This window comes from Narcine bancroftii, chromosome 4 (assembly GCF_036971445.1).
Source record: "Narcine bancroftii isolate sNarBan1 chromosome 4, sNarBan1.hap1, whole genome shotgun sequence".
NCBI lineage: Eukaryota > Metazoa > Chordata > Chondrichthyes > Torpediniformes > Narcinidae > Narcine > Narcine bancroftii.
Genome location: NC_091472.1, coordinates 127,730,739 through 127,747,969, shown reverse-complemented (window position 1 = coordinate 127,747,969; position 17,231 = coordinate 127,730,739). Strand labels below are relative to the sequence as shown.

Below are 17,231 nucleotides of genomic sequence, written 5' to 3'. Positions count from 1 at the left end.
AAATGAAGGAGAACAGCAAGAAGGTTAGATTGCAAACAAAGAAAGCTTGTAGACACTGTTTGGGGTTAGATAGGCAGATGATAGAGAAGGAAAATGCTTTGTACGAAGATGGAGGGGAGATGATAGAAAAAGAACATAATAGAGTTGTTTGTAAAGATGGGGCAAACAGAGAGTAAGAAGTGTGAAATCTCTGAAATGCTTATATTTTGATGCTAGGAGCATTGTAAGGAAGGTGGATGAGCTGAGGCTGTGGATAGACACTTGGCAGTATGACATGGTAGCGATTAGTGAAATATGGTTACAAGAGGGATGTGATTGGCAGCCAAGTATTCCTGGATTTTGTTGCTTTAGGTGTGATATTGGAGGGGCAAGAGGGGGTGATGTAGCATTGCTTGTCGGAAAATATTACAGTGGTGCTTCGGCAGGATAGATTGGAGGGCTCATTCAGAGAGGCAGTATGGATGGAATTCAGGAATGGGATAGGGGTAATCACACTTAGAGTGGTGTATTATAGAGCACCTAATGGGAAGCGAGAACTAGAGGAGCAAATTTGGAGGGAGATAGCAGATATTTGTAATAAGCACGGGGTTGTGGTAATGGGAGATTTTAATTTTCCAAATAAAGATGGGAAAATGCTGGATGGATTGGAATTTGTAAAATGTGTGCAGGATAGTTTTTTTTTTACAACAATACGTGGAGGTATCAACTAGAGAAGGGGCAGCATGGGATCTATTGTTGGGCAATGAGATAGGTCGGAGGTATGTGTTGGGGAGCACCTTGGGTCCAGTGATCACAGTGCTATTAGCTTCAATGTAATTATGAAAAGAGATAGGTCTGGACCTAAGATTGAGGTTTTCAAGTGGGGGGGGTAAAGCTTGATTTGAAGAGATGAGAAAGGATTTTTGAGGAGTAGATTGGAACGATTTGTTTTATGGGCAGGATGTTGTAGAGAAATTGAGGTCTTTTAAAGGTGAGATTTTTGAGGGTACAAAATCTTTGTTCCTGTCAGGATAAAAGGCAGAGTCAAAAATTTGAGAGAGCCACGGTTTTCAAGGGATATTGGAAACTTAGTTTGAAAAAAGAGGGAGACCTACAATAAATGAGAAACAAGGAATAAAAGAGATGTGTGGAGAATACAATGAATGTAAAAAGAATCTTAAGAAAGAAATTAGAAAAACTAAAAGAAGGTATGAGGTGGCTATAGCAAAAAGCGGTAAAAATAAATCCAGAAGGTTTCTATAAGTATGTTAATAGCAAAAGGAGAGTGAAGGATAAATTTGGTCCCTTAGAGAATCAGAGCGGACAACTGTGTGTGAAGCCAAAAGTGATGGGGAAGATTTTGAACATTTTCTTCGGTATTCACTAAGGAGAAGGATATTGAATTGTACGCGTTAAAGGAAACAAAGAGGTTAATTACAGTGATTAAGAAAGAGGAAGTACTGGAGCTTTTGAAGCATATAAAGGTAGATAAGTTTCCAAGTCCCAATGGGATTTTTCTCCAGGACTTTGAGAGAAGTTAATGAGGAAATAGCAGATGCTCTGACAGTGATTTTTTTTTTTTCAAATGTCATTAGAGACGGGTATAGTGCCAGAGGATTGGTGTAATGTGGTTCCTTTGTTTAAAAAGGGTTCAAGGAGCAAGCCTAGTAATTATAGGCCTGTAAGTTTGACATTTGTGGTAGGTAAGTTGATGGAAAGTGTTCTTAGAGATAATATATATATATATATATATATATATATATATATATATAAATAAAAGTATCTGGAGAGACAGGGTCTAATCAGGAACACTCAACACGGGTTTGTGTGTGGAAGGTCATGTTTGACCAATCTTGTTCAATTTTTTGAAGAGGTGACTAGGAATGTTGATGAGAGGAAAGCAGTGGATGCTGTGTATATGGACTTCAGTAAGGCCTTTGATAGGGTTCCGCATGGGATGTTAGTTAGGAAGGTTCTTGTGCTAGTTATTAACTTTTGATTCAACAGTGGTTGGAAGGAAGACGCTAGAGAGTTGTAGAGGATAACTGTTTATCAGGCTGAAGGCCAGTAACAAGCAGTGTGCCTCAGGGATCTGTATTGGGTCCCTTGCAGTTTGACATTTACATTAATTATCTGGATGATGGGGTGGATTAGTAAATATGCGGATGATACTAAAATAGGTGGAATTGTGGATAATGAAGAAGGTTTTTCAAAGATTGCAAAAGGATTTGGACTGCTTAGAAGTGTGGGCTGAAAGATGGCAGATGAAGTTTAATGCAGAGAAGTGTGAAGTGCTTAATCTTGGAAGGAATAATCAAAACAGGACATGCGTAGTAAATGAGAGGGCATTGAAGAATGCAGTGGAGCAGAAAGATCTCGGAATAACGGTTCATCATTCCCTGAAGGTAGAATCTCATGTGGATAGGGTGGTGAAGAAGGCTTTTAGTACTGACCTTTATAAATCAAAGCATAGAATACAGGAGTTGGAAAGTGATGTTGAGATTGTTCAAGGCATTGGTGAGGCCAAATTTGGAATACTGTATGCAGTTCTGGTCACCTAATTGAAGGAAGGATATCAACATGGTAGAGAGAGTGCAGAGAAGATTTACAAAAATGTTACCTGGGTTTCAGAATCCAGATTACAAAGAAAGATTGAGCAGATTAGGTCTTTATCAAATCTCCCCTCAACCTTCTATGCTCCAAGGAATTATTTAAGATTGAGGGGTATAGATGGAATTGATGTGGATAGGCTTTTTCTATTGAGGGTAGGAGAGATTGAAACAAGAGGTCATGAGTTTAGAGTTAAGGGGCAAAAATTTAGAAGTAACATGAGATGGAACTTCTTCACTCAGTGGTGGCTGTGTGGAATGAGCTTCCAGGAGAAGTAGTCATGGCAGAGTCCATTTTGTCACTTAAGGAAAAATTGAATAGGTATATGGATGGGAGGGGAATGGAGGGTTATGGGCAAGGTGCAGGTAGGTGGGACTAGAGGAGAGTACTTCGTTCAGTGCGGACGAGAAGGGCCAATATGGCCTGTTTCTGTGCTGTAATTGTTATATGGTTATTGTGCTTTGCCTCTTAACTGGCTTACAACACCCAGTTTCATTTGATAATTCGGATATTCCACTTTTTCTTTTGCTTTGGTTTCATTTCTCTCCCCATATATGGCATACATGAAAGTGCTGCATTAGCTTCATATGGTTGTAAAATGCCTGTTGCCCTGGTAAACACTTGGCATGTCAAGAGAGAGCATGAAATAGAAAGGTTGTAATTAAAGCAGAAGAATAAAAATTAAAATGTTACATTTTTATATTTTTCCCAGGTACTGTTTAAAAACTGAAAGAAAGTGAATCTCATTTAATGGAGAGAAAGTTTATTTGGCAGTATTTAGCACATCATAACTTTATAAGGTTACAGTAAATGACAAAGCTTAACATTCTCTGCCAACTCCATTTATATTAAGAATGTAGCGGCATCCGGCAGGGCATCGTTTCACACATGAATCGTCACTGTAATGGCAGCCAAACATGCGTTCTGGCGGTCCGCGCTAAGACGGTGCTGGACCCCCTCCACCTTGGGCACAAAGCCCGCGAACCGAGTAATGCGTTGGGGCATCTTTGACATCACTTCAGGTTTTGAGACAGCTGGACAGGAAGTGACATAAAAGTTGGCTGGAAGAGAATTAAACGCCTGAGTCAGACGTTTTCTTACGTAGCTCTGCCGTCAGTGAAACTACAAAGAGCATATGTCCAAACAACTAATTTCCAAGCTATGGGGAAAATGTTGCGTTAGGAGACTGAATTATAAAACAGCTCTTTCGAACAGGTCTGCAGACTGAGTAGGCCTCTACCACCTCAGAATAACTACACACTATTCAAGGCAGAGATCGAAATGCTTTTCTTTTAAGCTAATGGGAGAGTGGTGAACTTGGATAGCAACTTGCATGATATTTAGCTAAAGTTTCTAGATCGTGTGTGTGCTTTTAATATTTAAATTGTCATGTTATGCCAGGTACAGAGTCGAGGGTTTCTTTGAGGTTCTGATAGGTTAATTCTAACATTCATACAATTATATAATGTAGAAGAATAAGAGCACAATAGAGTTACCATGAAAGAAAGATCAACAAGTACAAACCAAGGACAGCATGATAACACATTGGGGTTCATTCAGGAGCCCGATGACTATGGTGAAGAAACTGTCTTTGAGCTTTTTGGTGTGCAATCTCATGCTCTTGAGCCTTCTAGTCAATGAAAGGAAAGAGAAGAGTATGTTTTCTGGGGCGTGATGAGTCCTTCAGTACATTGGCTGCCTTTCTTTGGCAGCAGGAGATATCAATGGAGTCTGTGAAGGGAAGTTTGCATAATATATCGTCTGCCACTTGTCTTGTGTTACTTTGACAGAAAAATTTGGGTGTGTACTTTTGTCAATTTTTTAAAATGACCATTAAACCAACAATTCTGGTCATCCTTGGTAAACTGATTTCTCTTTCCATGGATGCTCCATGAGCTGCTGAATATTTTCAGCATTATCGGATTCTGCAGTTTCAGCTTTAATGGTGTTGCCTTGCAGCAAATTTCCTTCAAATCCTTATTTCCTATACTCGTAACAATATGGGAAAAGCAAAAGATTTTGGAAATGTGAAAATGAGAACCTATTCAACAGCTCAATGCCGAGAGGACCCAGAGCAAAAGTTTTAAATAGCATAGTTCCTCAGATTGGTTTAGTTTTTGAAATGCTGTGGTCTGCTCCATTCAACAGGGAAGTCGTGCTTAAAAACAGAATTGCAGTTCTCTGATAATTATTGTCTATTTGCTGTACATCTTCTTCTCGACATCTGGAGACAATCAGGTTAGCAGTTTTCTTCTCATCTTAAACTGTAACCTTAAAAGCATTTTTAGCTGATTTGTTCTGTGGTGCAAAAGTGCCATTGGCTATCGTGTATTCTTTGTGTATAAATAAATGCTTTTGCTGTATTTTTGAAAATCTCTCTTGATAAGGCCGTTGTAAATTTGTAACTTGGAACTGTGGGATTGTACTCAATTTATAAAAGTGCTAGAGAAACTCAGCAAGTGCAAGCTGTAGATGCTGTGTGACCTGGTGAGTTTCTCCAGCACTTTGTGCATTGCCCGTCGGTTCAACTTGTCCAAGCTGTCCAGGATGCAGATCAACCATTTGCCCTCATTGGGGCCATATTTCTCTACCCCGTTGTTCTTCTTACAACATTTTTATTGAATTTTATAAGTAAATCATACATGGGTATAAAATAAGAATAAATATCCAACAAAGTAGATATACTATTAACATATAGGTATAAATATCTCTACTCCTTTCTGAACAAGTAATTGTTCAAATGCTTTTAAGTTCTGTAATTATATTTGCCTTCACCATTCAATCCGGCAGCTCATTCCATATAACCATCACAATGTGTAGAAAATCTGGTCGCTCAGATCTCCTTTAAATATCATCACTCGCGCCTCAAACCTATGCCCTCTAATTTTGAGCACTTCTACCTGAGAAAAAAGGTGTGCTTTGTAAGTTACAAAGAGGGATGCAGAGAACAAAGAAAATTACTACAATGAAACTAAGATTAACTAAGTAACACTATTCCTTTTTGTCCCATTTAAGAAGTAAATAATTGTTGGTTAATTGTAACTGATCTATCTGGTGGATTGTAAATTGATCCCATCTGATCAGTTTTCAACAGAAGCCTCAGTTTCATCCTTCATGTCCACATCCTGATGAATTCCAAGTCTAGAATAATTTTGAACTAATCTTTCATCTGTTACCATCATTTTTTGCCCATTTCTTTGGCAGGAGTCTTCAACCATACTGTTAACCCATATACCTGTAGAATTGCAAGCCCACTTGCATACCTTTTTGATGATTACGATGTCTAATTAAAGAAAATCAATGCACAGAATGTAATCACTTAGCAGAACACCTCCTTTCAGCCTTAAAAAGCAATCCAAAGCTTCCAGTTGACTATCACTTCAATTCTTTATTGCAGTTTTCCCAGAACTATTCTGTCAAACCCAAGTATAAGCAAGAAATGCAGAATCTCATTTTCTGCTCATACTGAATTTAAGAATTTCTGATGACTGGCTCAGACTTGTTTGTGTCACACTTGGCTAGTTCTGATGTAAGATAATCTACAGGTAATATTAGATTTAGTATTTTTCCTTCTACCACTTCTAGGTAGGTCCAAAATTCTCTTCCATTTCAAATTTCTAGTAAATGCTGTTTTGTAGCTTGCAATTCAAGTATGCTGTACTTTTTTTGCTTTCTTACTGTCTTCATTTATATTACTTACTTTCCCCTGTGCAGATCAACCATGATTAATTACCAAATAGTACCAGAAGCAGTTGTATCAGCTTGGCAGCCTTGGTCTCCATCCTATCACAATATTTTTCAATCCCTTTCTGCATTTATGTAAAAGGAATGAGCATTTCAGAGATTCACTTGATAGTAATGTTGTACATAGGCTGCTCAATTTATTGGTATTTGATCGTATTTTTTTAATGGATGGACCAAAATCATGCAAAACTCTATTCCTTGGAACAGAATTTATTTATTTATTAATTTGCACACAAGTTCTGAGATACTTTGATTGATGTTCCAGTCATTTTGCTTTTCCCTGAGCTTGCAGCCTTTCAAATTCAGGGCAAATCAAGAAACCAAAATCTGTTCAAAGCTACAAATTAATATTTTGAATACAAGCTTGAATTATTTTGCTGTGGGAGACAGGTTACTGGAAAAAGGTTTAAAGTAGTAGAATTCAGAACTTTCTCCAGTGATTTTGAGTAATCTATCTATCAAAATGGATGTTATTATTAACTCTAATGCATCATATGTTCATACTCCTTTGCCTTTGTGTCATGATGTTCCTGCAGGTGAGGAAATGCCATTGTGGCAGTCCCTGGCACTGCTGGAGGAGACCCTCTCTAACAGCCCTTCAAGTGCTCAGTTCAAGTTACTGCTCATTCGAATCTACTGTCTTTTGGGAGCTTTTGAACCTGTTGTAGACTTGTACACCAGCCTTGATGCCAAACATGTGCAACATGATACAATTGGGTGGGTACTTTCTCAGATTTGATAAATGTTACCCTATCAAAAACTTCCTTTGTTCATATTAATCTTGAAAAATGGAGCCATCCATTTGTGTTGAGGGCAGCTATGTTTCCAAATGGGCAAACTAGAATATTTTCCTCTTTTAAGCATAAACTGATATTGCATAGAGCTTGTGCATTCAAGAGAAAATTGTGTAGATTAATATTATCACTGTCTAATGGCACACATTGTGAAGTATAATTGGCAATCTTGACAACCCAAAAGACACTTTGGCACTTAAAAGTTACAAGGTATAGTCAAACTTCATTAATCTGGTACGCTAAAGAGTGGTTTCAGGCAAGCAGATTTCCCAAGTTTTTTTAATGTTACACAGAATAATACATTTTTCATTGAACTTGGTAAATTTAAAACAAGCATAGCAAACAGCCAGGTGAATTTCAAGGGAGAATGGGGAAAAACACAGGCACTCCTGTGAATGCAAGGGACTAGAAAACAGTATCCAGTGAGCCAGATAATGAAACATTGGATTCCTGAAATTGGATAGCAGATTATTGGAGTGGAATGCAGTCTTAGATTAAGAGGCTAATTCAGATCAATAGAAATGACTGTTTATTGTATATAGTGTGGATATTTTTTACCATAGTGCTTTAGCAAAGCATGAGACAACTGATTGGAATTGGACTGAGTAAATAATTTTTTGTATAATATTTTCTCAGTACTCAAAAGAGCTTTGGATGTTACAGGCATTAAAAGTTACTTGCAATGCCCATGATTCATAGATTCATAGTTGAATAGCATGGAAACAAGTCCTTCAGCCCAATTCATTTAAGTCAACTGAGATGTCAATTTACTGTAATCCCATTTGCCTGTATTTGGCCCATTTCCTCCAAATCTTTCCTATCCATGTATCTGTCTAAATGTCTTTTCAATATTGTAATTGTATCCACTTCCTCTTGCTTTGGGCAATGCGATAATTTTCATTTCAGTGTCGGTGATTGATACTACTGTATTTGACTGGCAGATATTTGCTGACTCGATATGCAGAGCCGTTGGGTCACCTTGCTGCTGCTTCCCAAGCGTGTAACTTCACACTCAGGTTTTTCCACTCCAACCAGAAAGATGTAAGTGTGCCATAAATGTCACCATGCTAAATTGAAAGCGGACCCTGGCAACAATTTTAGTTTTTTAATTTTTCTTGCCTAACTTCCCTCAATAATAGTGCATGTAACTGGTTAGTGCCATTTGTTTACAAATAGTCTTTTGGAATTAATTTAAATACAATTTAACTTTTATTTAATGCAGTGAATACTTCTGTAAACTCAGATTAATGATAAATTGTAAAACAATACTATGTATGTCCCTCGGACCTTGTGCTATTGGCAGGGTAACCATTACATTCTAAAATAATGATTATACAATCAGTATGTTAATCTTTTTGACTTTGATAAATTTCGTTTAGGTTTTCTGGTATCTGGATACCTCGTTGGTTCGTGTCACATCCCAAACTTTCCTTATTGTCATTAGCATTTGATTCAAACAACGAAGCATAAGCTTAAACATTTGGGAAGCTATGATAAATCAATTGCATGCCACAAGTTTCAAATATAAGCATCAAATGTTCTCAGTGCCAGACTTGTTTTCAACATGTGATTAAATTGTGCTGAAATGCATTGACACAATACCTTTTTAAAACCTTGCCAGCAAATTTTTTTATATTGTTCTTGCTGCTTGTCCTTTGGGGACTTGGAGAACAGGTTGTTTGGCTATTATATGCTCTTTGATAGCAATATCAGTGATATATTCCACCGCCAGTGGGCTGATATCGCCTCAAACCGTGCATCTTGGCGCCTCACAGTTCGGCGGGCAGCAACCTCCTTTGAAGAAGACCGCAGAGCCCACCTCACTGACAAAAGACAAAGGAGGAAAAACCCAAGACCCAACCCCAACCAACCAATTTTCCCCTGCAACCGTGTCTGCCTGTCCCGCATCGGACTTGTCAGCCACAATCGAGCCTGCAGCTGACGTGGACTTTTACCCCCTCCATAAATCTTCGTCCACGAAGCCAAGCCAAAGATTCCAACACATTATTTTTTTGAATACTTTATTTAAAAATTTGAATATATAGATACAAATGAAAAATATCCTGCGCCCCTTCCAACACCCACTCTTCCCACCCCAAAAAACCTAAAAGAAGGAAAGAAAAAGAAAACAGGAGATTTAAACCATCACAAACACAATAAACCCTCGTGGATCAGAGCAGCACCGCCACAACAAGCCCCAGGGAATTCAATATTTTAAACCCATATAATTCAAATAAGGGTTCCACACTTTCCAAAAAAAAGAAATAATTATCACGTAAATTATACGTTATTTTTTTCCATTGGAATACATGTTCTCAATTTCATATGCCATCTCTGCAATCCCAAATCAATCTCATTTTTCCAAATAAGAGCTATACAATTTCTTGCTACAGCCATTGCCATATTAAAAACACTATTTGGTACCTAGTCAACCTCAATTTCAAACTCAACATTTTAACATTAACATTGGATCCATAGGTAATTGAATCTTTAAAACTTTCTCTAAAAATTCCTTATCATATCCAAAAAAATTTAACATGACATAACCAAGTTGAGTGTAAGAAAGAGCCTAGTTCTTTAGAACATCTAAAGCATAAAACTGAAGAGATTAAATTATATTTATTTAATTTCTGTGGAATTAAATACAGCTGATGTATAAAATTATAATGGACTAATCTATATCTCACATGAACAATCTTAGTCATACTATCTTTATATATAGTTCTCCAATCACCTTGATCAATTATTCCCAAATATTTTTTTCATTTTAATCTTGATTTATGAACATCTAATTTAGGCATCTTACTTTGTAATAATTTAAACATTTTGGAAATACATTTTTTGTACCACCTTCCATAAGAAGAATTTCAAATTTTGAATGTCTTGGTAATGTTAAAGTATGTCCAAAATTAATCCAATAATAAAGCCTTAACTTGATAATAACAAAAAAGTATATTATTTTGAATTTTGTATTTTACCTTCATTCTCTGAAAAGAAATAAAATAACCAGCATCACAACAATCTTGTACAGTTTTATTTCTTTCTGATTCCATGTATTCAAAAACTAATTGTTAAGAGTAAAAGGAAAATGTTTTTTTCTGATATAAAGGTATTTTACCTGAAATTTTCCCTTGTGTACCTATCTCATCATTTATCCTATTCCATAATTCAATTAAATGTCTCAAAATAGGTAGATTATTATTAATAATTAATAACTTGGTATTCCATTTATAGATAAATTGTGCCATATTTTTCTCACCAATTTTAATTAACTCAATATTAGCCCATATTAACATTATCCAAATCAAACATTCTATGAATAAACTTCAATTGTGCTGCTTTATAATAATCATTTTGAAAATTCGGGAGTTATAAACCTCCCAATTCTTACTTCCAAGTTAATTTTTGAAAGGATACTCGAACCATTTTACCTTTCCACAAAAGTTTCCTAATTATAAAATTCAAATCTTTTAAAAAAAATTCAGAGGAACTTTACAAGGAATAGATTGAAAAAGATATTGAATTCTAGGAAAAATATTCATCTTAATACAATTGACTGTACCTATTAATGTTTAGCTAATTCTTTCCATCTAAGTCATTGTTAATTTTATGAAATAAAGGTAAATAATTTAACATTAAAATTATCTAAATCATTATCAATTCTAATACCTAAATGTTTAATTTGTTCTGACCATTTATATTGAACATTTTTCTTACATTGATTATAATCACCATCAATCAACGGCATAATCTCACTTTTATCACAATTAATTTTATAACCTGATATTTCTTCATATTGTTTTAACCTCTCGTATAATAATCTTAATGAATTTTGTGGTTCTGTTAAATAAATCAAAGCATCATCAGCAAATAAATTAATCTTAAATTCTTCAGAATTAACTCTGAAAACCTTAATACTACCATCATTTCTTATCAATTGTGCTAAAGGTTCATTAGCTAATGCAAACAATGTCGGGGACAAAGGGCATCCTTTGTCTAGTAGATCTCTTTAATAGAAATGATGATGATATTTGGCCATTTGTCACCACTCTGGCAGAAGGGTTTTTATATCAAGATTTAATCCAACTAATTAAGATTGGTCCAAATCTAAATGTTTCCAATACTTTATTGTTTCCAATACATTCTAATCTAACAAATGCCTTTTTGGCATAAGACCATTGGTAAGTTGGATTTCTTCTGAGAAATATGAATCAAACTAATTAATTTTGCAATATTTTCTGCAGAATAATGATTTTTAATAAATCCACTCTGATCCAAATGAATTAAATTTGGTAATTACTTCACCAATCTATTTGCTAAAACCTTAGCTACAATTTTATAATCAACATTTAACAAAGAAATAGGTCAATAAGATTCAGTTTTTAACAGTCTCTATCTTAAGAATGACTGTTAAAATCGCATTAAAAAAAGAATCAAGTAAAGAACCTCCAATGCTTGTTTCAACACATCCATTTAAAGAGGCATTAATAATCAACCGATGGTCAGAACACTTCCAATCTCTTTTCAGTACCAACCGCTCAGTCCAAGATTCCGCCCTGCTCCAGCTCCCTCAACAGCCCCTAAGGCTAGAGCTGGATGAGGTTCCCACCCTGGATGTGACATATAAGGCAATCGAACAACTGAAAAGTGGCAAAGCAGCAGGTATGGATGGAATCCCCCCAGAAGTCTGGAAGGCTGGCGGCAAAACTCTGCATGCCAAACTGCATGAGTTTTTCAAGCTTTGTTGGGACCAAGGTAAACTGCCTCAGGATCTTCGTGATGCCACCATCATCACCCTGTACAAAAACAAAGGCGAGAAATCAGACTGCTCAAACTACAGGGGAATCACGTTGCTCTCCATTGCAGGCAAAATCTTCGCTAGGATTCTACTAAATAGAATAATACCTAGTGTCGCTGAGAATATTCTCCCAGAATCACAGTGCGGCTTTCGCGCAAACAGAGGAACCACTGACATGGTCTTTGCCCTCAGACAGCTCCAAGAAAAGTGCAGAGAACAAAACAAAGGACTCGACATCACCTTTGTTGACCTCACCAAAGCCTTCGACACCGTGAGCAGGAAAGGGCTTTGGCAAATACTAGAGCGCATCGGATGTCCCCCAAAGTTCCTCAACATGATTATCCAACTGCACGAAAACCAACAAGGTCGGGTCAGATACAGCAATGAGCTCTCTGAACCCTTCTCCATTAACAATGGCGTGAAGCAAGGCTGTGTTCTCGCACCAACCCTCTTTTCAATCTTCTTCAGCATGATGCTGAACCAAGCCATGAAAGACCCCAACAATGAAGACGCTGTTTACATCCGGTACCGCACGGATGGCAGTCTCTTCAATCTGAGGCGCCTGCAAGCTCACACCAAGACACAAGAGAAACTTGTCCGTGAACTACTCTTTGCAGATGATGCCGCTTTAGTTGCCCATTCAGAGCCAGCTCTTCAGCGCTTGACGTCCTGCTTTGCGGAAACTGCCAAAATGTTTGGCCTGGAAGTCAGCCTGAAGAAAACTGAGGTCCTCCATCAGCCAGCTCCCCACCATGACTACCAGCCCCCCCACATCTCCATCGGGCACACAAAACTCAAAACGGTCAACCAGTTTACCTATCTCGGCTGCACCATTTCATCAGATGCAAGGATCGACAATGAGATAGACAACAGACTCGCCAAGGCAAATAGCGCCTTTGGAAGACTACACAAAAGAGTCTGGAAAAACAACCAACTGAAAAACCTCACAAAGATAAGCGTATACAGAGCCGTTGTCATACCCACACTCCTGTACGGCTCCGAATCATGGGTCCTCTACCGGCACCACCTACGGCTCCTAGAACGCTTCCACCAGCGTTGTCTCCGCTCCATCCTCAACATCCATTGGAGCGCTCACACCCCTAACGTCGAGGTACTCGAGATGGCAGAGGTCGACAGCATCGAGTCCACGCTGCTGAAGATCCAGCTGCGCTGGATGGGTCACGTCTCCAGAATGGAGGACCATCGCCTTCCCAAGATCGTATTATATGGCGAGCTCTCCACTGGCCACCGTGACAGAGGTGCACCAAAGAAAAGGTACAAGGACTGCCTAAAGAAATCTCTTGGTGCCTGCCACATTGACCACCGCCAATGGGCTGATAACGCCTCAAACCGTGCATCTTGGCGCCTCACAGTTTGGCGGGCAGCAGCCTCCTTTGAAGAAGACCGCAGAGCCCACCTCACTGACAAAAGGCAAAGGAGGAAAAACCCAACACCCAACCCCAACCAACCAATTTTCCCTTGCAACCGCTGCAATCGTGTCTGCCTGTCCCGCATCGGACTGGTCAGCCACAAACGAGCCTGCAGCTGACGTGGACTTTTTACCCCCTCCATAAATCTTCGTCCGCGAAGCCAAGCCAAAGAAAGAATAATCCTGAAATTTTTTATAAAATTCTGATGTAAATCCATCTTCACTAGGAGACTTGCCATTCTGCATTGACTTAAGTGTATCAATAATTTCTCATCACCTTCTCAAGTATTCAAAAAAGGTAACTGAAGTTCAGCTAAAAAATTATTAATGTTAACATAATTTTCAGACTCAGAAGTTATACAATTTCACACAAAGTTCTTTAAAAGCATCATTTATATCTTGGGGTTTATATGTAATTTTTGAATCTTTTCTAATAGCATTAATTGTTCTAGAAACCTGTTCTGCCTTTAATTGCCACACCAATACTTTGAGCTCTCTCCCCTAAAACATTTTTTGTCTAGTTCTTAATATTAATTTCTCCATTTGAGACTAATGAATTATAATGCAATTTTATTTATTAATTGTATCTTTTTCCTCTCTGTTGAATCCTTCCGTATATCTTTCCAGCACATGGTTAATGATTTGAAAACAGATTGATAAGATGCTTATACTCAACCGGGACATAGCTCCTCAAATTTCTGCTCTGTTAGGGATGCTGGAGGTGCAGCTACATCTGAAGCACAGATTTTTAGTACTACAACCACAATAAGCTTGGCCAGTTTTTTTTTTTGTCACATGGAGTTGGTTGAAGAACTGCATAAGTAAAGAAAGGGGCTTTAGTAGAAGGCATACGTAATCGTGAAGTTGACATATCTAGCTGAAGATGGTTACAAATACTTTAACCACTGGCTGGTCTCTGCTAATATTGCAGATTATCAATTCTGCTGAGGCATAGTTCTTCTGCTACAGGCACCCACCTCTCAAACACCTTTATTTGAACCACTGAATCTGTCCAAGAACAGTCACGCTTAGCAAGGTGATGGTGCTGCACATAATATTTTAGACTCCAAGTAGAGTGTATAGTGGTTATTCCTCTCATAGACAAAGAAATTAGGATTGCCAAGGGAGATGCAATTCCCTCATTTTGATTCTCCAACTACTAACGACAGGGCCAGCCTGGCAACTTCATTATCAGGCCAGCTCAGTTGTTACAGATGCTAATAAGCCATTCAATCATGGACACACTGGGGGTATAAATTGGGCGGCATGGACTCGTGGGCCGAAATGGCCTATAACTGTGGTATATGTCAAATAAAAATGTACTATACTCATGCAAATTGTCTTTACAAAATAGTGTTCAACATCATTCAATAGTTCATTAACTTCAGGAGAATGGAATACAGTAATCAGCCAGATGTTTCCTTGGGTTAGACTTCATAATCTAAGTTTGATACTGAGGAATCCCACAACCACTGCCTGAGTGTTATTGTTGTGGCTTCTTTCTGGGGTCTCTGCTGCTCATAGATCAGAGAATCCAGGAAAAAAGATGAGCAATCTTGAATGTTGGTTGAAAGGTATTATTTTGTGAGTATATTTCATCAGTTCTTTCACTTCTTTGTGTGCCAGCACTCTTAAGCTGCATTACCACAAAATCACATGTAGGCCAGGCATGAAGGAGAATAGATTTATGTTCTCTTAAAAAAAAAATTAAGATAGTTCTTTTGTGCCTTTCTCTCCTAATCATTCTTCTAGCCTTTTCTCCTGTAACAAGGTATCCTGGACTCATTAACATTAGTTATCAAAACACATCACCACCCATTTGAATTGAAAAGATAGAAATAAGCATGAAAGTCTGCAGACACTGTGGTTGAAATAAAAACACAATGGTGCAGGAACTCAGCAAGTCGAGCAGTGTCTTTTATGGTTATCTATTTTTATCTTTGCTATATAAATAACACTGACCTGTTGAGTTCCTCCAACATTGTGTTTTTATTTGAATTGTGTTGTGTTATAGATTGGTTCCATTTCCTCAGGGTTTGAGTTATAATACCTACTATGGTTACTGTTGCTGAAGCTAATTTGATGAGTATCACGATCCTCCAAATGCTGGGTCAAAATAAGTTTGGGTGTATGAAATTAAAACATCATCAGCAGGCTCGTCATTTAGTGGAGAAAGGACATTTGGTTTAGTTGTGACTTAACCCCACAAGTTAAATAGTTTTATTCTCCTCCATGAACAGTGGCTCTGAATATGTCAGCAATGTGTCGTATGAGTCATCTAGAGTTGTGATCCAGCAGGAGTCAATGTTTTCAGGAGGAAAAGAAAGTAAATATTTACTCTCCTTTAAATGCAAAGGAGATTTGGGAATTAATTTGTTTGCTGGGGTGCTATGTATAATAAGAACATTTGTTTTACTGTGCTAGTTTACTTTATTTTACAGACCTCTGAATACATAATCCAGGCCTATAAATATGGTGCTTTTGAGAAGATCCCAGAATTCATTGCCTTTCGGAACCGGCTGAACAACTCTCTGCATTTTGCACAAGTCCGTGTTGAACGTATGCTGTTAGACCTCTTTCTCGAAGCAAACATGTATGTGTCACTATACTGTACATCACTTTACCAGAGGAACAGAGTTTATGGTTATTGCAAATTGGTTTACTTGTTGAATGATAACTGATAGTAAAATTGGTCAGTGCTTCAAATATATGTTAAATACTTACAGGTTATATAAAAATCCAAACACTGTGGATGCTTGAAATCTGAAATTAAAACAAAAAAATAGAGAGCATACTCAGTGGGTCAGGCAATATAATTGAAAATGGGCGACAGGGTTAGCGTAGCTGTTAGTGCAACGCCTTTATAGCACCAGCAGTCGGGACCGGGGTTTGAATCCCATGCTGTCTAAGGGGTTTGTACCTTCTCCCCGTGTCTGTGTGAGTTTCCTCAGGGCTCCGATTTCCTCCCACTGTTTGAAACATACCGGGGTGTAGTTTAATTTGGTGTAAATTGGATGCAGGCTCATGGGCCGAATGGCCTGTTACTGTGTGTGTCTAAATTTTTTTTAAATTAAAAAGTGTTTATATCCTTTCCAAATAAATACAATGCTCTCCATAATGTTTGTGGCAAAGACATCTTTTTCATTTCTTTCACCCTGTGCTCCACAGTTTTAAATTTGTAATCAAATAATTCAAATGTTATTAAAGTACACATTCCAGATTTTATTCAAGGTTATTTGTATACATTTTGGTTTGACCATGAGGAAATTACAGCACTTTTTATAAACAATCCCCTCATTTCAGGACCCCATAGTGTTTGGGACATTTGGCTTCACAGATGTTTGTGAGTATTCAGGTATATTTGAGAGTTGGGCTTGCTTATAAGATTTTGATCAGCTTTGGAGTCTGTCATTGCCATTTTTCAACACGAGAACCAGAGTTGTACCAATGAAAGTCAAAGAAGCCATTATGAGGCTGAAAAACAAGAATAAATCAGAAAGAGATGTCACCTAAACGTTAGGATCACCAAAATCAACAGTTTGGAACATTATTAAGAAGAAAGAGAATACCAGGGAGCTCAGTATTCGCAAAGCAACTGGTATTCCAGGAAGACCTCCACTGCTGATGGCAGAAGAATTCTCATTATAATGAAGAAAAATCCCTAAATTGGTGTCTGATGATGAGAAACACTCTTCAGTGGGCAGGTGTAAATATGTCAATGAATACTGTCTGCAGAAGTGAAAATAAATACAGAGGCTGCACTGCAAGATGCAAACCACTGGTTAGCCACTGAAATAGGACAGATGAGACCAAGATTAACCTTTATTAGAGGAGCTGCCCATGATCCAAAGCATTTCACCTTTGCCACGTTTTGCTT

General features: G+C 37.8%; 1 protein-coding gene and 1 long non-coding RNA gene across 10 annotated transcripts in view; one reads left to right on the top strand and one right to left on the bottom strand.

Annotated features, from left to right (window-relative positions):
- The window catches only part of naa25 (N-alpha-acetyltransferase 25, NatB auxiliary subunit), a 151,323-nt gene that overhangs the window by 87,147 nt on the left and 46,945 nt on the right, over positions 1 to 17,231 (top strand). For all 9 annotated transcript variants that reach the window (XR_011356138.1, XR_011356137.1, XR_011356136.1 and 6 more), the window contains 4 exons: positions 4,738 to 4,827; positions 6,870 to 7,050; positions 8,069 to 8,168; positions 15,796 to 15,947. Coding sequence is in view for 5 of the 9 variants with exons in the window: in XM_069932813.1 (XP_069788914.1) it covers positions 4,738 to 4,827; positions 6,870 to 7,050; positions 8,069 to 8,168; positions 15,796 to 15,947 (523 nt within the window). In the remaining 4 variants the exon portion in view is untranslated. The remainder of the gene's footprint in view (positions 1 to 4,737; positions 4,828 to 6,869; positions 7,051 to 8,068; positions 8,169 to 15,795; positions 15,948 to 17,231) is intronic.
- Positions 3,336 to 16,125, bottom strand: LOC138761143 (uncharacterized). The gene is made up of 2 exons (XR_011356141.1): positions 16,079 to 16,125; positions 3,336 to 3,650 (listed from the first exon to the last, which is right to left on the bottom strand). It is a non-coding gene; the product is annotated as an uncharacterized lncRNA (long non-coding RNA).